The sequence below is a fragment of the Mytilus galloprovincialis genome, chromosome 13, assembly GCF_965363235.1.
Source record: "Mytilus galloprovincialis chromosome 13, xbMytGall1.hap1.1, whole genome shotgun sequence".
NCBI lineage: Eukaryota > Metazoa > Mollusca > Bivalvia > Mytilida > Mytilidae > Mytilus > Mytilus galloprovincialis.
The window spans coordinates 33,486,219-33,512,947 of NC_134850.1; the positions used below are offsets into that span (position 1 = coordinate 33,486,219).

General features: G+C 31.0%; 1 protein-coding gene across 1 annotated transcript in view; it reads left to right on the forward strand.

Moving 5' to 3' along the window:
• Window positions 1-26,528, forward strand: part of LOC143057476 (uncharacterized) — a 42,885-nt gene extending 16,357 nt beyond the window's left edge. The window contains exons 3-7 of the mRNA XM_076230783.1: window positions 4,901-4,972; window positions 5,940-6,011; window positions 13,755-13,826; window positions 18,780-18,851; window positions 26,447-26,528. Coding sequence (XP_076086898.1) covers window positions 4,901-4,972; window positions 5,940-6,011; window positions 13,755-13,826; window positions 18,780-18,851; window positions 26,447-26,528 — 370 coding nt within the window. The remainder of the gene's footprint in view (window positions 1-4,900; window positions 4,973-5,939; window positions 6,012-13,754; window positions 13,827-18,779; window positions 18,852-26,446) is intronic.
• Window positions 26,529-26,729: the final 201 nt, after the last annotated feature.

The window sequence follows — 26,729 nt, forward strand, 5'->3', positions numbered from 1 at the left end:
CAATACTGTTCATTTTTTGGTATTTTGCTTTTGCTTAAAACATGTTGTAATTAATGCAGTCATATGTTACTATGTTAGGCAATGCATTATAATCAACACAAAACAATGTCTCGATTACCTTATTTTAATCATAACTGGAATTTCTTTTATTTATCATAACCATTTTTTGATATATAATAAAACATTCAATGTCATACCAACATGTAAAGTGTGTGGCAAAAATCTCTGTCATTTTCATGGCCCTTGGTTATTTTATAAATAAAACAATCAAATAAACAATAAATTTTGCATGTATCATGTTTCATTGCTCTCCCCTATGCCATCTTTTCTTTGGAATGCTTTGTTGAATGTCAGTTTCCTGGCTCTTTTCCTCAATTCAGTCCCGGATATGATGTGTCTTTTTACATGTACAGTGGTAATTTAAGAGGACACTTTAGTTCTAATATGAGCTCATTATAAGCATCCACCTTTAATGTTTTGGTACTTGTACGAAACTCAGGATTCAATGGTTAATGATTAAATGTTGGTTTTTTTTTCTGATGAGTGCCATATTGATACATCATTTTGTTTATAGGTCTTCAATTTTCACATCGAACATTCCCATGTCTGCTCCTGTCTCCATTGTTGTTAATCATTCTGAGGAAAGAAAATGTAATGAATTTATAAAGGCTGCTATAAATTTTCTTATGTTAAAACTTTCCTCATTTCTGTGTTATGTACAAATAAAAAGAATGCACAATTTTGGAAGGGAATGGTCTGACATCAAAATGTACTTATTACTTTATATACTACCAGAAGTCCAGTAATGGACTGGACTTCTGATACTACATGTATATATTATAATCAATCAAAGTTGAAATTTGTTTCTAAATAAAAAAAAAAAAGGAAAATATGATAATTTAATTCATCATCATCAAAGCATTAGTGTTTGCCAGTGGCAAGTATTTCATACACGTGTAGCTTTTACCATCGGTCTATTTATGTGCTCTTTATAATAAGATCCGTGAAACAACGACAAAAGACATTTAAATATATACTAACTACTTTATACAAACGTACATACATAGATTGAAGTGGAAATACAATTTAATTGAAAATTTATCGTACATAGTCATATATCATGTAGCACCAGAGATGTTATACATCTATCTATGGTAGCACACAGAAACGTGTCCGATTCCTCCAAAACGCGTCAATGTGACGTCAATGATTTGATAAACATGTCACATTGCACTGGCGAAACCACTTCTGCGGGAAGCCTGTCGAGCAGTACCCTCATAGACATACATTTTGTAAAAAGACATTTAGGCATCACCGGATAATATTAAAACAATAGAATTTACTTACTATTAAACGATGATTTAAACTTTACAAAACTTATTAAATGCAATGTTAATGGTTTTTTTTCTAAATACGCATGACATATTTGCCACTGGACATTAAGTAGTCAATAGTTAAGTATGTGTTGTAAACTTAGCCTGCAAACTAATGCTTATCAATGACATACAGTAAACATGGTCAAGCACCGGAAAAAAAATACAATATAAAATGTACATAGTTTTCTAAATTGTGAAGTACCTCTGTCTGAACTTTATTATAATAATAATCATATTGATTAAGAAAATCATAAATTAAAGCGCTTCAAAGAAAAATAACTTTTTATTGTGCAATTTTTTTTTTAAACCAGACCTATAGTCTGTGTCTGCAAGCAGAAGAAAGCGTGCACAGTGTAGCATACCTTGGACATTTGTCTGTACGGATTACTAAACCTTTCCTCCAGATTTTTTTTTTGGCACCTGCTTCCACTTTTTTTTCTAATAATTTATAATCCAACCGAACAATATGGGTTCTATCGTATCCCATACCATTAATATTGAATTGCGGTAAACGTTTTTTACTTTACAGAGTATCATTGGGGGTATATTAGTTTTGAATATTCAGGCGTTTTTAACCGGACACATTCTTAAATTATCGGACACGTTTTTGAGATTGTAACAATACAAAAAAGGTTATTGTACTAAGTCAGGAATCTGGTATTCAGTAGTTGGTTTTCCCGTTTGAATGGTTTTACACTAATAAATTTTATTGAGAGCCTTCAATGGGTGTCGTCTGTTTATGTGGTTTATAAGTGTTTCTCGTTTCTCTTTTTTGTATAGATTAGATCGTTGGTTTTGCCGTTTGAATAGTTTACCGTGGCACTAATAATTTTTGGAGACCTTTATAGCTTGCTGTTAGGTGTGAGCCAAGGCTCCGTGTTGAATTGCCGTACCTTGACCATAACTGTTTACTTTTATAAATTGTCACTTGGATGGAGAGTTGTCTCATTGGCACTCACACCACATTTTCCTATATCTATAGACCATTGGTTTTCCAGTTTGAATGGTTTTACACTAGTCAGTTTTGGGGCCCTTTATAGCTTGCTGTTCGGTGAGAGCCCATGCAGGCACGGTGTTGAAGACCGTACTTTGAACTATAATGGTTTACTTCTACAAATTACGACTTATATGAACAGGAGACTTTTCTCATTGGCAGTTATACCACATCTTCTTATATATAATACAACACTGAGGCACCCAACCCATCCACCCCAATTACTCGTTTGTGAGGGCTGCCTAGAGTCAGAGACGGATTTAGGAGGGGGGGGGGCAGGGGACCCCACTTATGTAAATTTCTGGATCCGCCACTGAGAGTGGTTACACCGGGCCAAAAATGCATCGGACTGAAACAACATACTGGTTATGTGTACACTAAAAATCAAATTAAAATTAAAAAAATGTATAAAATATTGTAAAAAATAATTTTTCATTTGAGTGCATTTACGTAACAATAACACAATGTAACCGTAGAAATAAATATCATTGTTACACTCGTACGTATTCATGCAGTTCCTTAGTCAACCCTAGGCCTGCATTTCGGCGATATAGCCGAAACTTCATTGTAACAATAACTTTTTCATGACTGTTACATTTCAATGTAACCATAGCCAGTACCAAAATAAAATAGAAATTTAAATATTTCACAGACATCTTTCTTTATAATATAAAAATAGGAAGACTGTTGGATGATTTTTACCACATCAAATGCCCAATGAGCAAATCCATATATCGCCTTGCCCATATTGCATAGTATGCTAAAAAAATATTTAAAAAAACCCGAAGTAACAGAAATGATGTTGTAAAACCATAACAAGATAACAAAACAACATGTATTACTCTACACGCATTATAATTATTAACTCTAAAGTCATTCAACTTTTGTTTCGACCTAGCTGTTATAAAATATGGCCATTAATACAATTTTTTTTGTTTTTTAATTCATTTTTTTATCTTACGTCAAATATTTCAGCTATTGACGTATACTTACTATGTGTTGCATGACACACATTTGTCAGATTGTTTACAATGTATTCAAACAATTCTGCCTCACTCCATTTTCCACAAATAATTTATTTATTTTGTAAAGTTTACCATTTTAAAGAAATGAAAATTATGGACGAAAGATATATGCAATTGAAGAATAAGATAACTTAAGGGATATCACGTTTGTTCATTGAGAATTTATCATGCATCAGTTTTACGACAAAATAGTAAATTGCTTCAGGGATGATTATTTTCTTATTACAATTTAGGCCCATATCCCAAGACGGAACTACTTTTTACAATCTGGCGCTATACATATTCGATTGATAATTATCATTTTCAGAACAACCAAACCATTTAACTTTGGTTAATGTTCACGTATCTATGTTCTATTTTGTTATACATGTTTGGATTTATAGGTATTCAACAGTATACCAATTTTATTTTAAATAGATATAAAAAGATGTGGTTTGAGTGCCAATGCGACACCTCTCCACCCAAGTCACAATTTGTAAAAGTAAACCATTATAGCTCAAAGTACGGTCTTCAACACGGAGACTTGGCTCATACCGAACAGCAAGCTTTAAAGTGCCCAAAAAATGACAAGTGTAAAACCTTTCAAACGTGAAAAGTAACCGTCTATCTATATAATACAAGAAACAAGAAACATTTATGAACCACATCAACAAACGACAACTACTTAACATCAGATTCCTGACTTAACAGGTACAAACCTTCACCCCTATCTGAAAAAAACAGTGTAACATCACAACACAGAAAGACACACTATAAAATATCAATTGAAATGGCTTGACTCAATCAAAGGACATATTAACACAAGTTAACATACGCTGATCGAATAAATATGATCTATGATACAATGTAAATATAAAATCAATTAAATAAGGTGTGAATAAATAAAATCAATATATCGCTGTGAGATGTTAAACAATTAAAAAAAAAAACATTGAACAAAAAGCCGCCAAATATTGAGACATAACGATATATTTTGGTTTAGTCTGGATGTTTTATACAACGAATAAATGAAAACGTTTCAATTTAGGCTCTAAAAGTGTTCATAATTATGCAAAAATGTAATAAATACTGAATCGGCAGGGCTACAAATTTTATCCCAATTTCTAGGTTTCATAAAAAAACACAACGGAAATATTGCGCGAATTATAATTTACACTTAAAGCATTGATTACTGATATTCACTGATATTCCGCACGGCTGTCAATAGTTGTATTGACCTGGCTGCTGTTAATCATAATAACAAACACAAATGGTTTGTTATTCAAATTCATCCTTCGTGATGCGGATCTGAGGACAAGATTTTTTTTTTTTTTGTGAGAAGAGTAGACATTGGAAATGTTATTCTCTAACTGACAGTATAAAGATTAAAAGCACTGTCATCATGTCATGTATGCAAGGAATAATCAAATCAGTTTTTGAACAGACCTTCGTACATCACTGCCAGTTGTCTTTGATTTTTAAAACAAATGTAATGCAAATTGGAATTTTATAAATATTATTTTCAGGGATTTGAAGAACAATACCATTACAAGAATTGATGCCAACACATTTAAAGGATTGTCGGCGCTGAAAGAATTGTGAGTAACTTAACTCCACCAAGAAGAAAAAAACGCCATGTAGTGCTAGTTTGCTATGATAAATGCATTATATCACACATCTCATATTATTAATTTATTCATATTAAATCATTGTTGTTAAGATGATATCTTTAGGCATTTCTTCATTTTTTTAAATTATTTTATTGCAACGTTTCTACTTGTGTCGACAAGTAGCAAGGTCGCATTCATGAAATAGTTGATCGACACGAACTACTATTTAGAATGAACATGACTGATGTATGTGCATAGCAAAAAGTAAAATATAAAAATGTCGACCTCTAAACGGTAAGTCCTTCATCAAATTGCAAAATCAAAAGTTCAAATAGATCGAACGAATGGAATACAACTGTCATATCTTGACTTGGTACAGGCATTTCCTTATGTAGAAAATGGTGGTTTAAACCTGGTTTTATACCTAGCTTAACTGCTCACGCTTACCAACACCCACATTGTCGTTGTTGACGTCCTTGTCGGATTTATTTGAAAGTTTTCATTGAATGTGTTCAAGTCAAGACATTTATTATCAGATGAAAGAGCGCTCCGGAATAGCGACAAATAAAGGATTGTGTGGTTACCGTTTAGAAAAGTTTTACGGACTTTTGAAAGACATTTTATTAATGATAAATGATGTTTTGGATTCTTATTTTTTTCTTTTGGTAAATTGTTTGAAGAATTTTCTGTAGGTTTGTTTGTTATTCTGTATAAACTAATTTTCTGAATGCTATATTTATATATATATATTCTTTATAAGGCAAACGCCTTTAAAAAGAAGCTCTTAATGTCTATTAATCAACACAGTAATCATTTTCTCTGTTTTGTCTATCAATATTTTCTTTTAACTGAGAATCAAGATTAAATATTGTGCTTCCGCCACCCCGTCCAATTTAAGAACGTGTGTGTTATTCTATGAAAAAAAACCATTTGGTCATATAATTTTATTTTGCAGGAACTTATACGGAAATAAAATTTCAACGCTTGATGTGAATATCTTTACAGGTTTGACGGCTCTTCAGATATTGTAAGTAACTTGATCTTGAATAAAAAAAACATTTTGTCATCATGTATGGCAAGTTTGCAATGATCTTACTTATATTGATGAAACGTTTTCAATTTTGCAACCAAGATTTATAAATGTGTGTTCACAAGGTGTTTGGTAAACTGTTCCAATTTCAAGAAATCAAAAATTACCACGTTAAGTTTGATTTCATTGATTTTTTTAATATGATCTAAGGTATTATAAATATTTAGTTGCCCTGTGTCTGTCTAGCAAAAGGTAGTTTACTTGAACAGATACTTGACCAGATATGAAATTGTGATATGAACTCCACTAGAATCTGTTTTTCTTAAAGTAACCTAACCGCGTTACCATTTTTTGCGAATATGTGTTCAACGTCAATGTAGGTCAGCACTTCATCATTTTTGAGACATAATTTTTCTAAGTATTTATTTACATTTGTAGCTTTTTCATTAACTGTGTGAATATGATTACTGTTCCCCTTTCTCGGAATAATACCACACACACAAATATCAATACCAATACACCAGTATTTGGAAATGCTTGTTTCACTTTTAATACAGCTTGTGTTAGAAAAACATTCTCCTGATCACTGTCGTGTTTGTTAAGTCATTAGTACCCAAGCTTATGATGACCTTGCCTACATTTGAACCATTGCTTTTCACTCGGTGATTTTCAAAAGCCGCACCTAAACACTGATAATTTTTTTCTAGGATGGCACCATTTATAGAGGCATTGATTAAATTGTCTTCAAATCGACCAACTCTCAAGCAATTTGAAGCTCCTAACATTACGTTTGTCCCTTTTGATTTGGTGTGGTATGTATTAGGCGTTTGTAGATGGTTTTCTGCCACTTGTAGGGGTCAATGGAATGACTTTCATGTTTGTCGTTTTCCTGAGCTTACTTACCTTCGGGAATTTTACTTGCATAATTACCACAAGACTTAAACATGGTATTGTGTTTAAAATCAGGACAGGTATTACGGACATGCCCGTTTTTGTTACAGAAAGAATATTTTGATTCGTTTTGACAATCCCTTGCAAAAGGCCCTATTTCTGAACAGTTATAGCAGCGCTTACTATGATCAGGTTCATCTTTGCAAGCATAGGAAGGATGGTTTCTTTGTTTGCAATGTAAACATTCTGCACGACCATTGTCAGCAAATATTCGGACATCATATCTCCCAAATGTTGTTTTGTTTGGTATTGTCGGAGCACAATTAGTGATTTGAATGTATCTTGAACCATTTTCAATATTTTTTCCACGAATATATCCCCGCTTTACTGAACCCGGGACGACTTTGCCATACTGGAGCATTTGTGTAGCTACATAGCAGTCATTTAGTTCATAAGGAAGGTCTTTGATTGTTATGTTTGTTATTGTGTTGTCTACATCAGTAAATTTAACGCTTTTGTTTTTATTGTCAAATAACACTTTACTAACCTTTCTTTGGCATCTATGTCGCTTAAAGTCACAACACAGCTTTTTCTGTCAATTGGGTGGATTTAACACTCTGTAATTTTATTTGTTTTTCAAGCTCATTTTGATATTTCATCGTGTGTTATTCCCTTAAGGAGGCTCGAGGGTATAAACATTTCAGAAAAAAATTAAACTTTTGTTTTTCATTACAAATTTTATTTATTACCTTTTGTAGTTGTTACTTTATCATATGGTACAAAAAACAATAAAAAAAAATAATTCGTATTGGCCTCAGATGACTTTTAAAATGTAAACATCATCTAAAAAGTTCCAAATTATCTCCCTTTGGTGGAAAAATGCAATTTTTTGGCTTTAAAATTGAAATATCTCTTTTAACTCATCGGTGACCTATATTTTTTGATATAATTTCGATATATGCTTTACTTAAACTAAATTATTGTGAAATTTGAGCAATTTCTGTAATAAATTTCTTTTTTTATTTCGATATTACCTTTATTTCTCCTATTAGTTCAACAGAGAGAAAAAACACTTTTACAAAGATGTATGCTTCTTTCGAAGGCAGATTTTGAGCGCAAATGAACGGTGACCCCATTTTTTATTTTATTTTTCTATAACTTATTTAACTATAAGATAAAGTTCATTTATAGAAAAATATTGAGAAATCCTATGTAAATGATTTAGACCCGCGAACCCCCTTAAAACCACGAGTATAGAAATGAACCGAAAGTGTTGTTTGTATATTGGCCATTTTGAAACACTGGTGAGTTGGATTTAGATATCGCACAGAAAAAATGTCAATAGAATCTCACTATTTCCTGACTAAAAAAGTCTATAAGCACAGGAAAAACATAGCAAAATTCTCTATGCATACGAAAATCCAAAAATAAATTGACTCCAAGACAAACGAAGGTTTTTATCATGCTTTTTCAAAAAATATAACAAAAAGTATGGGTCACCAAACTTTTTTTCACGCTACAAGTTGTGCAAAATTGTCAGATTTTGAATAGATTATGCAAAGCACATACCGTACGGTCAGCTATAAAAGGACCCGAAATGAAAAATGTAAAACAATTCAAAAGAGAAATCTAACGACCTAATAATGTACAAAACAATGAACGAAAAACAAATATGTAACACAGCAACAAACGTCAACCACTGAATTACAGGCTCCTAACTTGGGACAGACTCATACATACAGAAGGTGGGATCCCAAGTTCTTTTCTCAATTAAAAATTTGTAAAAGAAATAAAAAAAAAAAATGCCAAATAAAGTGGTGTTGTTATAATGTACCTTACCGGTGTGGTATAATACTAATTAAGATAGTCAGATTCAATGGCACGATTATTTTGTTTTGACTTAGGAACCAGACACCTCCCACCCTATTTGAATCCGAACATGCAGATTCTAAATTATATGGTTAAGATGTCAGTGTTATTATAAACAACCTGTTTGTAAAAGATTACAATTAATAAGCATTAAAGTAATTACTTTGTTACTTTCTTTTTTCATTTTTCATAAAGTGAAATATCCATCTTTGACAAAACCTGAAGTCAGGAAGTGTTTACATTGTTTGCAGTCATATCACTTAGTACTTAAATGATAAAAGCTTATCTGACATTTATTATCAGAAGAAAGAGCGCTCCGGAATAGCGAAAATAGAGGGTTGTGTGGTGGACCGTTCAGAAAATTTTTATGATTTTTGAAAGACATTTTATTTATGATAAATGAAGTTTTGGATTCTTATATTTTCTTTGGTAAATTGTTTGAAGAATTTTCTGGTAGGTTTGTTTGTTATTCTGTATAAACTAATTTTCTGAGTGCTATATTTATATATATATATATATTCTTTATAAGGCAAACTCCTTTAAAAATAAGCTCTTATTGTCTATTAATCAACACAGTAATCGTTTTCTCTGTTTTGTCTATCAATATTTTTTTTTAAACTGAAAATCATGATTAAATATTATGCTTCCAACACCCCGTCCAATTTAAAAACGTGGATGTTATCCAAGGAAAATGAAAATATTTGGTCATAAAATCATTTGATGGATGAAAACATTTATGTGATTACCCGAAGAAAGCACAAAGTCGTGATACATGTACATATACATGTAACAGGGAAAAAAATATCCATACGTCAAAGTATGATTTACAGTGTGGATCAAAAAGATTTTCAAAATACTACACAGAAATGTGTTAAATTATGCATGTTTTGGCAACAACAAATGTTGTATCACTTATTTATTAAATAAATTTAAACAAAAAAAAACAATTACATTATTTGTTCGAAGTTTAAAATGTGGCTCAACGACGTTGTTTGGTATTTCAGTCTAATAGACGGTAAACATGATTGTGTCTGCTTAACCAGATCAAAGATGGAAAATTAAAAAAAAGTAAAACACCAATTTGAAAAAAAACGATAGTTTGCATTTTAATAAGACAAAATAATGACCGAACAGAGGTCATTATATAATGCCTTGAAGCAAGTTTCATAGAGACAATGGTAATGTATCATGCGGGTTGATTCTTCAAAAGAAAGACCGATCGTTCTAAAAGAAAATAACTCCATATAAGTAAAGCTACACTGGTATCAACGTTGCTGTTGGAAAATATGGTCACAACGACAATTGTTTTAGTATTTAAATTCGTCATTAATAATGCAGTAAAACTTTCGCAAGACCAGATCATGAAGCAGACCTTGGGCATGTTAATTTTTACATGAATTATCTAAATCATACATGAAAATTACATATTTCTTGAATTATATAATTTCTGCCAGTATGTATGCGGTATTTTAATCAGTTTTCGTAAAATAAACCACATGCCATTGATTTTCTTTTTCCAAGGTAAATATGTTTGAATTGACGAATATGACATATATACAGAAATACGTTTCAACAATGTTATTTTGAAGGTACTTATACAGAAATAAAATTTCAACGATTGATGTGTATATCATTACAGGTTTGACGGCTCGTCAGATTTTGTAAGAGACTTTCTCTTGAATAAAACAAAACTTGCCATCATGTATGGCGGGTTTCGCAATAAATTAACTTATAATTATGAATCAGTTTCAATTTTACAACCAAGATTTATAAATGTGTGTTAATTTAATTAAGTATTACATGGTGTATGGTAAACTGTTCCAATTTCAAGAAATCAAAATTCCCACGTTAAGATTGATTTCATTGATTTTGTAATATAATCTAAGGTTTTATGAATATTTAGTTGCTCTGTGTCTGTTTAGCCAAAGGTAGTTTACTTAAACAGATACTTGACCAGATACTAAATTCTGAGTAGAATTAAAAACATGTGTACACTGTTGATATACTGTTGATATACTATTTGTATTTGTAGTTTTTATTTTATTGTTCATTCCCGGTTCGTATGTAAAAAAAAAGATAATTAGTCACCCAGTTCATTATTATGATTATAGTTTAAAGCAACTATAACATGCGCAGGATTTATTTGTTTTACACAGTTTTATTATGAATAAACCCGACATAGTTAGTTAAAACAATTGATAACACATATTGACAAAATTCTATTTTAATCGTCATGTAAATGTTATAAAATACGTCAAATAACACCATTACATACCTAATCCAAATGTTTATCCAATTTTTAGAAATTTACCCTTGACGTCACTTTTTGTGGCGCTGATACATTCGTGAGACGCACAATTCTTTTTTTTCTGGTTTAGTGTACTGTCGTTAATAAATAATAGGTATTCGTTGTTATTCTGTGGTTAACATTTCGAAATGTACTATTATATTATTTATTTATATATGATTCTGTCCTGATTGTTCTATTGCATTTATTTGTACTGTATTCCTGTCATGAAATGTTGTAATTTTAGAGGTATTGTTAACATTGCCATTTATAGCCACACAACCAGGTTAAACCCATCATTTGTTCTGAAAATGTCCTGTACCAAATCCGGAATATGGCAGTTTTTAACTTATAGTTCGTTTCTATGTATGTTGCATTTAGCGTATGTTTTTTGATGCACTATAGTGTTTCTGTTGTTTTGTTGTTTTCCTCTGGTAGATGATGTGTTTCCCTCGCTTTTAGTTGTTACCCGGATTGGTTTCTCTTAATCGATTTTTGACTTTTGAACAGTGCTATATTAATTAGTAGTACATATTTCCAGGACAGTAGATTCTTTGCACTTTGTACTACTTCGATTTTACTTAAATTGCCCCACACATAACATGAAAATGATATAACTCTACTAAATATTGATAGCAACTTTTTCTGAAATATTCCTAAAACTTGTCTAAATTTCGTTTTGATTAAGCTGAGAACCGTTTCTCAGGAATAGAACAAATTTATAAACTTTTAAATTTATGTTTTTGAATTGATTACTCAATATCCCTATTATACAAGAAAATTCGGATTCTGATCGAGTGCAAAATTTGTAAAATATTTATTTCATTGTAACTCCAATTTACAAAAATGTTTTCATTTTTCACTCCTGGTTTTGGACCAACAGAACTCCCCAAAAATTCTTTGATTAAAGTCATCAAAACTTCTAATTAAAAAAAAATGTTGCATATGTTTTTTTATAACTAAATGGCTAGTTTTTATCATAAAACTTATGTACATATACTTTTTTCTCAAGAAATTTCTATAATTTGTCCAAATTTTGAAGAAACTTAGTTTTTTTTAAGTGTTTGCTTACCGGAAACAATTCGCCAATATGTTTTCCGTGTGCAGTGAACTCAGCGTGACCTTTCTCGTAAAAATCTGGTGATCGCAATACGCATTGATCTGTCATTGATATAAACTATTATCTTATTGTACATGTTATATACGTACTCAATGTCAATGATTCGTTGCTGATTGTTTACTATAACATGTATAAGGTGATAATCGTTAAACTATGGCTTAAAAGCACGACAATTAATTAGCTGCAATAATTTTACATTTTAAACGGACCAAGATCATTTTTTTTCACTATTATACGATATGGATGCGTAAAAAATTATATAAAATCGTGCACAGAAGACTTAGTTTATGATGTATACATGCAGTGGTTCACGAATTAGATAAACATTATTTTTCACCAGTTACTCATTTCATATGACTTTAAAAATACATAACCGAATTAAAAATTAGGAACTGGCCAGCATCATTTTGAAACTATTGTCTGCTTAGACATTTGATGTAACCATATCTTCGCCCGAGATTGAAATGATCAAAACAGGATTTTGATATCGAGTGCAGAAGATGCAAATTAAGATGTGCAAACACTTTTTACGACGAATATGTTGTAAATATGATCTCTATCATATTTATTTGTTTATGCAAAGTCATTATCGATTAAGTGGTTAAACTTTATGAAGATCAGATTTTTTAGCTGAACATCAACATGCTATCTTTTTTATAAATAATTAAAGTCATACATGATTAATAGCTAGAATTTTATAGTATAATAAACATCTGTGTGTTAGTATACACTATTTCAGTTTCCAAACAGAAGTCTACTTATAACATTAAGGTGGAAGGGGTGTTTTAATTAAAATCCATATCATTTTTTAATAATTTGTATGGGTCACCGGACTTTTTTTCACGCTACAGGTTGTGCAAAATTGTAAGATTTTGTAAAGATTATGCATGGAAAATCTAATTTTGCGTGATAGAAAGAAACCTACATGCTATTATTTTAAGATAAAATGTGGGAAGATATCTCTAATTTCAGATGAGAAAATGAAAAAATAGGATCACCGACTTTGTTTTACTTGCAACATATTAAATGTTAAATTCACAACACTTTCTATTATAAGAGTAATCTCCCCTACTATTTGAATTATCTCCCTCTATTTTGCAAATTTGAAGAAAAAAAATCAAACACAAATAGGATGTTTTATTTAGAAATTACAGCCGTAAATATGATAAAACACATAATTTTCTATATTTACATCAAAAGTCTAACACATGAATTACATACTACTCTCAAAATCTGCACATTTTATTAAAGATCTGGACCAACTTTTATCTGCTACTTTAAAATCCAAGATGGAGGAAGACACCCGAGCCACCTTAACAACAAATTTGAACTATACTTCCCAGAACAAACTTATAAATTATAGAATGAGGTGGATACCTACAACAGTTATTCAATTGTAGGTATAACCTACAGCAGGGTGTTGGCTACGGAAAATACCAGCAGTGGTTTTCGTCTGATGTGGATTAGCTGAACATGAACATTTTATATTTTGCATTAATCATTAAAGTCATACATGAATACAAATAATAATAAAATTTATGCAGAAATATATTTCAAAATTGTTATTTTGCAGGTGGTTGAGCAACAATCAAATATCAACGCTTGACATGAACATCTTTCGAGGTTTGACGGCTCTTCAGACATTGTAAGTAACTTGGTTCTATAAAATCAAACAAAACAAAAAGAAAACCAATTTCCCTTTATGTTTTGCGTGTTTATTGTCGTATTGATTTAACTTATCTTTTTGAAAATTTAGCAATTTCCAAATTTATATTCATTAATGCGTTCTTATTTAGGTTGAGATAACATGTAAACTGATTAATTTAAAAAAATAAATAAAATAAGAACGTTAAGATTAATGTTATTGAACTTTTAATAAACTCTTATGTAATAGAAATGTTTTAAAAACAGAGGTTACCTGTGTCTGTTTAGGTGAAGGCAGTTTACTTGAGCAGATACCTCCGAACTCTGAATAAAGTTGAGACCAAACCTTGATAAATAGCAATACCATTATATATAATACATTTGTACTTCCTTGATAAGTAGTACATATTTCAAGAACAGTAAATTCTTTGCACTATGAACAACTTCAATTTGACTTTGCCCCACATAATGACAGGAGAATATTTTGCAATATTCTTAGAACATTTTGACATACCGTTTTGAATAAAATGATTACCGTTTCTAAAAAATACAAATAAAGATATTTACGTTTAGATTTATGTTATTCAATTGATAAGACAACTCAAAGTCCTTTTATATCTGACTTTCTTATCATTTTGTGTTTTTAGTAATAATCAAGTTATATTAATGTATCTAAACATTTATCGCTATATATGACGATGCAATTATGACTCTGATCGAGTGAAAAAGTTATTTCTTCCATTGACGACCAAACAAAATATCAAAAGTTTTAAATAGTTTTTACTGAATGAGAAAGTGAACCGTTGAAAGACCAATATTACTCACAAAAAATATTTAAAAACATAAAGAAAAGCTTTTTTGCCTAACATAATAAACATAGATTTACTACAAAAGGAACGATTTTTCGTTCTCTTTTGTTAATTTTCTTTTCTGGATGTTGATGTTCCTTTTGCACCATCTTACAGTGTTTATACTAGTATTTCACAACTCGTTCGCTATGCCCGTGTCCATATAAAATAGTAAAATCACAAAAATACTGAACTCCGAGTATGAAATAAAGTATGAGGTTTACCAATTTAAAGTAATACAATAAAAGGAGACGCAAGAGTTGTGCAATTAAATAATTAGATAACTTAAGGGATATCACTTTTGTAATTGAGAGATTACCCTGCATCAATTGATGACAATATTATAAACTGCAGTAGGAATGATTTTATTTTTATTATAAATGAGGCAAATATCAAGTGAGAAGAATACACTAACACTACAAAGATTCAGTAAGATCAATATGCAACAGAGATAGCTGTATAGTTTTAAGAAAATCCAAGTTAATTTGAAAAAGGAATAAACAAGTTCAAAGTTGACTATCTGAATTCAGTCCGACTGAAAACTTTAGCTTTTTTCCCCTGTTAATTAAATCCTCAACTTTTAAAGCAATAAATCAAACTACCAAGACTAGTCGACACAGGTCGAGACAGGTCGAAACGGGTCGAGACAGGTCGAGACAGGTCGAGACAGGTCGAGACAGGTCGAGACTGGTCTAGATTGAGTTGAGACTGGCCGAGACAGGTCGGGACTGTTCGAGATAGGTCGAGACAGGTCGAGCCTTGGTCGAAACCATTTCAGACTACACCAAGATCATAAAGTACTGAATCAGACTTATTAAGTAAAATCGAGACTAAAGTCGAGTACAGTTAGGTACAGTTAAGTACTGTTAAGATAATGTCGACACTAGTCAAGTAAAATTTGAACTCGATTTTAATGGTCGAGCACAAAATTATATTTAGATATAAGAAGATTTGGTATGACTGCCAATGAGATAACTCTCCATCCAAGTCAGAATTTGTAAAACTAAACCATTATAGGTCAAAGTACGGTCTTCAACACGTAGCCTTGGCTCAAAGAACAGCAAGCTATAAAGAGCCCCAAAAAATACTAGTGTAAAACCATTCCCACGGAAAACCAACGTGTAATCTATATAAAAAAAAACGAGAAACGAGAAACACTGACGAACCACATCAACAAACGACAACCATGTAACACATTTATTCAAATCATAAAAAGTTTAAAATAAACAATATACGGGGCACGGGTGCGATGATATGTAGCTTTGTTTCGTGTGTATTTAATTTTTGACGCTATCTAATCAACAATCGAGTCGACCTTCGAAGAACTCCGATGGTCATATCAGCGATATACACATAGATGTATAGAAAAAAATATAGAAAGTTAACTCGTGCAATTTGATTTTTTTGTGGATCGAATCAGTCAATCAAATGATTTACCTTTGTTTCACTTTCAATGTTCACATTATTTTCCTTTCAATAACTGAACACGCACAATTCGTGATTTATGCATCTCTATCTAAGGGGGTAAATTGAACTTCATATTAATACGGATGTGGTCGAATTATTCACTTGAAGGTGAATAATTCATCATCAATGTTTCTCAGCTTAATTTTACAAAATTGAACCATACAGGCTGCTGAAAGCAAAATATTATTTTACTATTTTTACTTTCATAAATGATTGAACAACATAAATCATACTTTACATGTTATATATCTCGTAGCTAGTGTCCTTTAAAGCAAATACGCGAAATTTTTTTTTGCAATTTTTGATATTTTAATAGTTATCAAAGGTACCAGGCTAATAAGTTAATACGCCAGACGCTCGTTTCGTCTACATGAGACTCGTCAGTGACGTTCAGATCAAAATAGTTAGAAAGCCAAACCAGTACACACTTTAAGAGCATTGGGGACCCAAAAATCAAAAAAGTTGTGCCAAATACAGTTAAGATAATATATCCCTTGGATAAGAAAATCCTTAGTACTTCGAATAATTCATACTTTTACCAACAGTAAATTATCAAATTGATCATATAATTGATATTCATGTCAAGACCTAGGTGCTGACTACTGGGATGGTGATACAATCGTATCGTATTAATACCCTAAAATTCAAAAATCGATATAAGAACTTAAATCTTTAGACTTTAACATGGTCTTCTTAAAAATTTCAATGCCTCTGTAGATATTTGAATACTGAATTCTCATGACTTTTGTCATTAATTCCCGCAAAATAAATTTGACCCTGTGTCCAATTACACAGAATGTTTCCTTTTCCAATTTGGTCAGATTCTTTCAATCAAATGCATTTGCTTCGCAAAGAAATTTTTTACAATAACAGTCATTATATTTTAAGATAAATTGGAGTTCAAACTTTTGTATCGTTAGTTTTGTTGGACTAGTATTCTTATAACTATTTGAAGCGTGTAGTTATTTAATTAACATTAATGCTTTAAGTTTTCCCCTTTTCTTATTCAAACACTTTTTCTTTACAGTTATTAAAAATATCTAAAACATGTCTAAAATGTAGATTTACCAGATAAAAGTACCGTCAGGAGCGTAAATTGCCATAAAGTAAAAGTATATATGTATCTATAATGCTTAATGCATTCGCCGCGGAAATATATGCATGTGTACACATTTGTGTGTGAGTGTGTGTGTAAGTTTCATTACTTTAAGATAAAAAGTATGAGATTGCTTATTTCGTGGCTGCGCTGACATACACTAAAATAACATACCAAGATAAAGTTATTATATGTTTGATCAGTCTGTTCACAATAGCTATACGTCATCGTATTCAAATTAGTGGGGGAAATTCCAATCAACGTATCTCGACTATCCCTAGTGCCCAGCTTAAACTGTAATGTATCCAATTAATTATAAAAAAGAAGATGTGGTATGATTGCCAATGAAACTACTCTTCACAAGTGACCAAATGACACAGAAATTAAGAACTATAGGTTACCGTAAGGCCTTCCACAATAAGCAAAGCCCATACAGTATGGTCAGCTATAAAAGGACCCGAAATGAAAAATGTAAAACAATTTAAAAGAGAAATCTAACGACCTAATTAATGTACAAAACAATGAACGAAAAACAAATATGTAACACAGCAACAAACGTCAACCACTGAATTACAGGCTCCTAACTTGGGACAGGCTCATACATACAGAAAGTGGCGATAAATATGTTAGCGGGATTAAATATGTTAGTGGGATCCCAAGTTCTTTTCTCAATTTTAAATTTTAAAAAGAAATCAAAACTTTAAAAAAAATGTCAAATAAAGTATTGTTGTTATAATGTACCTAATCGGTGTGGTATAATACTAAGATAATCAGATCAAATGGCAAAGGAACCAGACACCTCCCACCCTATTTGAATACAAACATCCAGATCCACATTAAGATGTCAGTGTTTTTATAAGCAACCTGTTTGTAAAAGATTACAATTAATAAGCATTAAAGTAATTACTTTGTTACTATGAGTCTTTTGTAGACGAAACGCGCGTCTGGCGTAACTATAAAATTTCAATCCTGGTATCTATGATGAGTTTATTTCTTTCTTCATTTTTCATAAAGTGAAATCTCCATCTTTGACAAAACATGAAGTCGGGAAGTGTTTACATTGTTTGGAGTCATATTATTTAGTACTTAGATGATAGTAGCTTATCTGACATTTATTATCAGATGCAAGAGCGCTCCGGAATAGCGACAAATAGAGGATTGTGTGGTTACCGTTTAGAAAAGTTTTACGGACTTTTGAAAGACATTTTATTAATGATAAATGATGTTTTGGATTCTTATTTTTTTTCTTTTGGTAAATTGTTTGAAGAATTTTCTGTAGGTTTGTTTGTTATTCTGTATAAACTAATTTTCTGAATGCTATATTTATATATATATATTCTTTATAAGGCAAACGCCTTTAAAAAGAAGCTCTTAATGTCTATTAATCAACACAGTAATCATTTTCTCTGTTTTGTCTATCAATATTTTCTTTTAACTGAGAATCAAGATTAAATATTGTGCTTCCGCCACCCCGTCCAATTTAAGAACGTGTGTGTTATTCTATGAAAAAAAAAACATTTGGTCATATAATTTTATTTTGCAGGAACTTATACGGAAATAAAATTTCAACGCTTGATGTGAATATCTTTACAGGTTTGACGGCTCTTCAGAATTTGTAAGTAACTTGATCTTGAATAAAAAAAACATTTTGTCATCATGTATGGCGAGTTTGCAATGATCTTACTTATATTTATGAAACGTTTTCAATTTTGCAACCAAGATTTATAAATGTGTGTTCACAAGGTGTTTGGTAAACTGTTCCAATTTCAAGAAATCAAAAATTACCACGTTAAGTTTGATTTCATTGATTTTTTTAATATGATCTAAGGTATTATAAATATTTAGTTGCCCTGTGTCTGTCTAGCAAAAGGTAGTTTACTTGAACAGATACTTGACCAGATATGAAATTGTGAGATGAACTCCACTAGAATCTGTTTTTCATAAAGTAACCTAACCGCGTTACCATCTTTTGCGAATATGTGTTCAACGTCAATGTAGGTCAGCACTTCATCTTTGAGACATAATTTTTCTAAGTATTTATTTACATTTGTAGCTTTTTCATTAACTGTGTGAATATGATTACTGTTCCCCTTTCTCGGAATAATACCACACACACCAATATCAATACCAATACACCAGTATTTGGAAATGCTTGTTTCACTTTTAATACAGCTTGTGTTGGAAAAACATTCACCTGATCACTGTCGTGTTTGATAAGTCATTAGTACCCAAGCTTATGATGACCTTGCCTACATTTGAACCATTGCTTTTCACTCGGTGATTTTCAAAAGCCGCACCTAAACACTGATCATTTTTTTCTAGGATGGTACCATTTATAGAGGCATTGATTAAATTGTCTTCAAATCGACGAACTCTCAAGCAATTTGAAGCTTCTAACATTACGTTTGTCCCTTTTGATTTGGTGTGGTATGTATTAGGCGTTTGTAAATGGTTTTCTGCCACTTGTAGGGGTCAATGGACTGACTTTCATGTTTGTCGTTTTCCTGAGCTTACTTACCTTCGGGAATTTCACTTGCATAATTACCACAAGACTTAAACATGGTATTGTGTTTCAATCAGGACAGGTATTACGGACATGCCCGTTTTTGTTACAGAAAGAACATTTTGATTCGTTTTGACAATCCCTTGCAAAAGGCCCTATTTCTGAACAGTTATAGCAGCGCTTACTATGATCAGGTTCATCTTTGCAAGCATAGGAAGGATGGTTTCTTTGTTTGCAATGTAAACATTCTGCACGACCATTGTCAGCAAACATTCGGACATCATATCTCCCAAATGTTGTTTTGTTTGGTATTGTCGGAGCACAATTAGTGATTTGAATGTATCTTGAACCATTTTCAATATTTTTCCACGAATATATCCCCGCTTTACTGAACCCGGGACGACTTTGCCATTCTGGAGCATTTGTGTAGCTACATAGCAGTCATTTAGTTCATAAGGAAGGTCTTTGATTGTTATGTTTGTTATTGTGTTGTCTACATCAGTAAATTTAACGCTTTTGTTTTTTATTGTTTAATAACACTTTACTAACCTTTCTTTGGCATCTATGTCGCTTAAAGTCACAACACAGCTTTTTCTGTCAATTGGGTGGATTTAACACTCTGTAATTTTATTTGTTTTTCAAGCTCATTTTGATTTTTCATCGTGTGTTATTCCCTTAAGGAGGCTCGAGGGTATAAACATTTCAGAAAAAAAATAAACTTTTGTTTTTCATTACAAATTTTATTTATTACCTTTTGTAGTTATTACTTTATCATATGGTACAAAAAACAATCAAAAAAATTAATTCGTATTGGCCCCAGATGACTTTTAAAATGTAAACATCATCTAAAAAGTTCCAAATTATCTCCCTTTGGTGGAAAAATGCAATTTTTTGGCTTTAAAATTGAAATATCTCTTTTAACTCATCGGTGACCTATATTTTTTAATATAATTTCGATATATGCTTTACTTAAACTAAATTATTGTAAAATTTGAGCAATTTCTGTAATAAATTTCTTTTTTTATTTCGATATTACCTTTATTTCTCCTATTAGTTCAACAGAAAAAAAAAACACTTTTACAAAAATGTATGCTTCTTTCGAAGGCAGATTTTGAGCGCAAATGAACGGTTACCCCATTTTTTATTTTATTTTTCTATAACTTATTTAACTATAAGATAAAGTTCATTTATAGAAAAATATTGAGAAATCCTATATAAATGATTTAGACCCGCGAACCCCCTTAAAACCACGAGTATAGAAATGAACCGAAAGTGTTGTTTGTATATTGGCCATTTTGAAACACTGGTGAGTTGGATTTAGATATCGCACAGAAAAAAATGTCAATAGAATCTCACTATTTCCTGACTAAAAAAGTCTATAAGCACAGGAAACACATAGCAAAATTCTCTATGCATACGAAAATCCAAAAATAAATTGACTCCAAGACAAACGAAGGTTTTTATCATGCTTTTTCAAAAAATATAACAAAAAGTATGGGTCACCGAATTTTTTTTCACGCTACAAGTTGTGCAAAATTGTCAGATTTTCTATAGATTATGCAAAGCACATACCGTACGGTCAGCTATAAAAGGACCCGAAATGAAAAATGTAAAACAATTCAAAAGAGAAATCTAACGACCTAATAATGTACAAAACAATGAACGAAAAACAAATATGTAACACAGCAATAAACGTCAACCACTGAATTACAGGCTCCTAACTTGGGACAGGCTCATACATACAGAAGGTGGCGGGATTAAATATGTTAGCGGGATCCCAAGTTCTTTTCTCAATTTAAAATTTGTAAAAGAAATTAAAAAAAAATGCCAAATAAAGTGGTGTTGTTATAATGTACCTTACCGGTGTGGTATAATACTAATTAAGATAGTCAGATTCAATGGCACGATTATTTTGTTTTGACTTAGGAACCAGACACCTCCCACCCTATTTGAATCCGAACATGCAGATTCTAAATTATATGGTTAAGATGTCAGTGTTATTATAAACAACCTGTTTGTAAAAGATTACAATTAATAAGCATTAAAGTAATTACTTTGTTACTTTCTTTTTTCATTTTTCATTAAGTGAAATATCCATCTTTGACAAAACCTGAAATCAGGAAGTGTTTACATTGTTTTCAGTCATATCACTTAGTACTTAAATGATAAAAGCTTATCTGACATTTATTATCAGATGAAAGAGCGCTCCGGAATAGCACAAAGTCGTGATACATGTACATATACATGTAACAGGGAAAAAAATATCCATACGTCAAAGTATGATTTACAGTGTGGATAAAAAAGATTTTCAAAATACTACACAGAAATGTGTTAAATTATGCATGTTTTGGCAACAACAAATGTTGTATCACTTATTTATTAAATAAATTTAAAAAAAACAATTACATTATTTGTTCGAAGTTTAAAATGTGGCTAAACGACGTTGTTTGGTATTTCAGTCTAATAGACGGTAAACATGATTGTGTCTGCTTAACCAGATCAAAGATGGAAAATTAAAAAAAAGTAAAACACCAATTTGAAAAAAAAACGATAGTTTGCATTTTAATAAGACAAAATAATGACCGAACAGAGGTCATTATATAATGCCTTGAAGCAAGTTTCATTGAGACAATGGTAATGTATCATGCGGGTTGATTCTTCAAAAGAAAGACCGATCGTTCTAAAAGAAAATAACTCCATATAAGTAAAGCTACACTGGTATCAACGTTGCTGTTGGAAAATATGGTCACAACGACAATTGTTTTAGTATTTAAATTCGTCATTAATAATGCAGTAAAACTTTCGCAAGACCAGATCGTGAAACAGACCTTGGGCATGTTAATTTTTACATGAATTATCTAAATCATACATGAAAATTACATATTTATTGAAATATATAATTTCTGCCAGTATGTATGCGGTATTTTAATCAGTTTTCGTAAAATAAACCACATGCCATTGATCTTCTTTTTCCAAGGTAAATATGTTTGCATTGACGAATATGACATATATACAGAAATACGTTTCAACAATGTTATTTTGAAGGTACTTATACGGAAATAAAATTTCAACGATTGATGTGTATATCTTTACAGGTTTGACGGCTCTTCAGATTTTGTAAGGGACTTGCTCTTGAATAAAACAAAACTTGCCATCATGTATGGCGGGTTTCGCAATAAATTAACTTATAATTATGAATCAGTTTCAATTTTACAACCAAGATTTATAAATGTGTGTTAATTTTATTACATGGTGTATGGTAAACTGTTCCAATTTCAAGAAATCAAAATTCCCACGTTAAGATTGATTTCATTGATTTTGTAATATAATCTAAGGTATTATGAATATTTAGTTGCTCTGTGTCTGTTTAGCCAAAGGTAGTTTACTTAAACAGATACTTGACCAGATACGAAATTCTGAGTAAAATTAAAAACATGTGTACACTGTTGATATACTATGTGTTTTTCTGATCGGATATTGTTTTATGTCTTATCGTTGGTAGTTTTTATTTTATTGTTCATTCCCGGTTCGTATGTAAAAGTAAACATAATTAGTCACCCAGTTCATTATTATGATTATAGTTTAAAGCAACTATAACATGCGCAGGATTTATTTGTTTTACACAGTTTTATTATGAATAAACCCGACATAGTTAGTTAAAACAATTGATAACACATATTGACAAAATTCTATTTGAATATATAAAATACGTCAAATAACACCATAACATACCTAATCCAAATGTTTATCCAATTTTTAGAAATTCACCCTTGACGTCACTTTTTGTGGCGCTGATACATTCGTGAGACGCACAATTCTTTTTTTTTCTGGTTTAGTGCACTGTCGTTAATAAATAATAGGTATTCGTTGTTATTTTGTGGTTAACATTTCGAAATGTACTATTATATTATTTATTTATATATGATTCTGTCCTGATTGTTCTATTGCATTTATTTGTACTGTATTCCTGTCATGAAATGTTGTAATTTTAGCGGTATTGTTAACATTGCCATTTATAGCCACACAACCAGGTTAAACCCATCATTTGTTCTGAAAATGTCCTGTACCAAATCCGGAATATGGCAGTTTTTAACTTATAGTTCGTTTCTATGTATGTTGCATTTAGCGTATGTTTTTTGATGCACTATAGTGTTTCTGTTGTTTTGTTGTTTTCCTCTGGTAGATGATGTGTTTCCCTCGCTTTTAGCAGTTACCCGGATTGGTTTCTCTTAATCGATTTTTGACTTTTGAACAGTGCTATATTAATTAGTAGTACATATTTCCAGGACAGTAGATTCTTTGCACTTTGTACTACTTCGATTTTACTTAAATTGCCCCACACATAACATGAACATGATATAACTCTACTAAATATTGATAGCAACTTTTTCTGCAATATTCCTAAAACTTGTCTAAATTTCGTTTTGATTAAGCTGAGAACCGTTTCTCAGGAATAGAACAAATCTATGAACTTTTAAATTTATGTTTTTGAATTGATTACTCAATATCCCTATTATACAAGAAAATTCGGATTCTGATCGAGTGCAAAATTTGTAAAATATTTATTTCATTGTAACTCCAATTTACAAAAATGTTTTCATTTGTCACTGAACGAGAAAGGAAACCTGGTTTTGGACCAACAGAACTCCCCAAAAATTCTTTGATTAAAGTCATAAAAACTTCTAATTAAAAAAAAATGTTGCATATGTTTTTTATAACTAAATGGCTAGTTTTTTATCATAAAACTTATGTACATATACTTTTTTCTCAAGAAATTTCTATAATTTGTCCAAATTTTGAAGAAACTTAGTTTTTTTAAGTGTTTGCTTACCGGAAACAATTCGCCAATATGTTTTCCGTGTGCAGTGAACTCAGCGTGACCTTTCTCGTAAAAATCTGGTGATCGCAATACGCATTGATCTGTCATTGATATAAACTATTATCTTATTGTACATGTTATATACGTACTCAATGTCAATGATTCGTTGCTGATTGTTTACTATAAGGTGATAATCGTTAAACTATGGCTTAAAAGCACGACAATTATTTAGCTGCAATAATTTTACATTTTAAACGGACCAAGATCATTTTTTTTTACTATTATACGATATGGATGCGTAAAAAATGATATAAAATCGTGCACAGAAGACTTAGTTTATGATGTATACATGCAGTGGTTCACGAATTAGATAAACATTATTTTTTCACCAGTTACTCATTTCATATGACTTTAAAAATACATAACCGAATTAAAAATTAGGAACTGGCCAGCATCATTTTGAAACTATTGTCTGCTTAGACATTTGATGTAACCATATCTTCGCCCGAGAATGATCAAAACAGGATTTTGATATCGAGTGCAGAAGATGCAAATTAAGATGTGCAAACACTTGTTACGACGAATATGTTGTAAATATGATCTCTATCATATTTATTTGTTTATGCAAAGTCATTATCGATTATGTGGTTAAACTTTATGAAGATCAGATTTTTTAGCTGAACATCAACATGCTATCTTTTGTATAAATAATTAAAGTCATACATGATTAATAGCTAGAATTTTATAGTATAATAAACATCTGTGTGTTAGTATACACTATTTCAGTTTCCAAACAGAAGTCTACTTATAACATTAAGGTGGAAGGGGTGTTTTAATTAAAATCCATATCATTTTTTAATAATTTGTATGGGTCAACGGACTTTTTTTCACGCTACAGGTTGTGCAAAATTGTAAGATTTTGTAAAGATTATGCATGGAAAATCTAATTTTGCGTGATAAAAAGAAACCTACATGCTATTATTTTAAGATAAAATGTGGGACCTTGTTTTCTTGCTACATATTAAAAGGTTAAATTCACAAGACTTTCTATTATAAGAGTAATCTCCCCTACTATTTGAATTATCTCCCTCTATTTTTGCAAATTTGAAAAAAAAAATCAAACATAAATAGGATGTTTTATTTAGAAATTACAGCCGTAAATATGATAAAACACATAATTTTCTATATTTACATCAAAAGTCTAACACATGAATTACATACTACTCTCAAAATCTGCACATTTTATTAAAGATCTAGACCAACTGTTATCTGCTACTTTAAAATCCAAGATGGAGGAAGACACCCGAGCCACCTTAACAACAAATTTGAACTATATTTCCCAGAACAAACTTATAAATTATAGAATGAGGTGGATACCCGAAACAGTTAATCAACTGTAGGTATTACCTACAGCAGGGTGTTGGCTACGGTAAATACCAGCAGTGGTTTTCGTCTGATGTGGATTAGCCGAACATGAATATGTTATATTTTGCATAAATCATTTAAGTCATACATGAATACAAATAATAATAAATGTTATGCAGAAATATATTTCAAACTTGTTATTTTGCAGGTCGTTAGGCGGCAATCAAATCTCAACGCTTGACATGAATATCTTTCGAGGTTTGACGGCTCTTCAGTCATTGTAAGTAACTTGGTTCTATAAAATCAAACAAAACAAAAAGAAAACCAATTTCCCTTTATGTTTTGCGTGTTTATTGTGGTATTGTTTTAACTTATCTTTTTGAAAATTTAGCAATTTCCGAATTTATATTCATTAATGCGTGCTTATTTAGTTTGAGATAACATGTAAACTGATTAATTTAAAAAAAAAATAAGAACGTTAAGATTAATATTATTGAACTTTTAATACACTCTTATGTAATAGAAATGTTTTAAAAACAGAGGTTACCTGTGTCTGTTTAGGAGAAGGCAGTTTACTTGAGCAGATACCTCAGAACTCTGAATAAAGTTGAGACCAAACCTTGATAAATAGCAATACCATTATATATAATACATTTGTACTTCCTTGATAAGTAGTACATATTTCAAGAACAGTAAATTCTTTGCACTATGGACAACTTCAATTTGACTTTGCCCCACATAATGACAGGAGAATATTTTGCAATATTCTTAGAACATTTTGACATACCGTTTTGAATAAAATGATT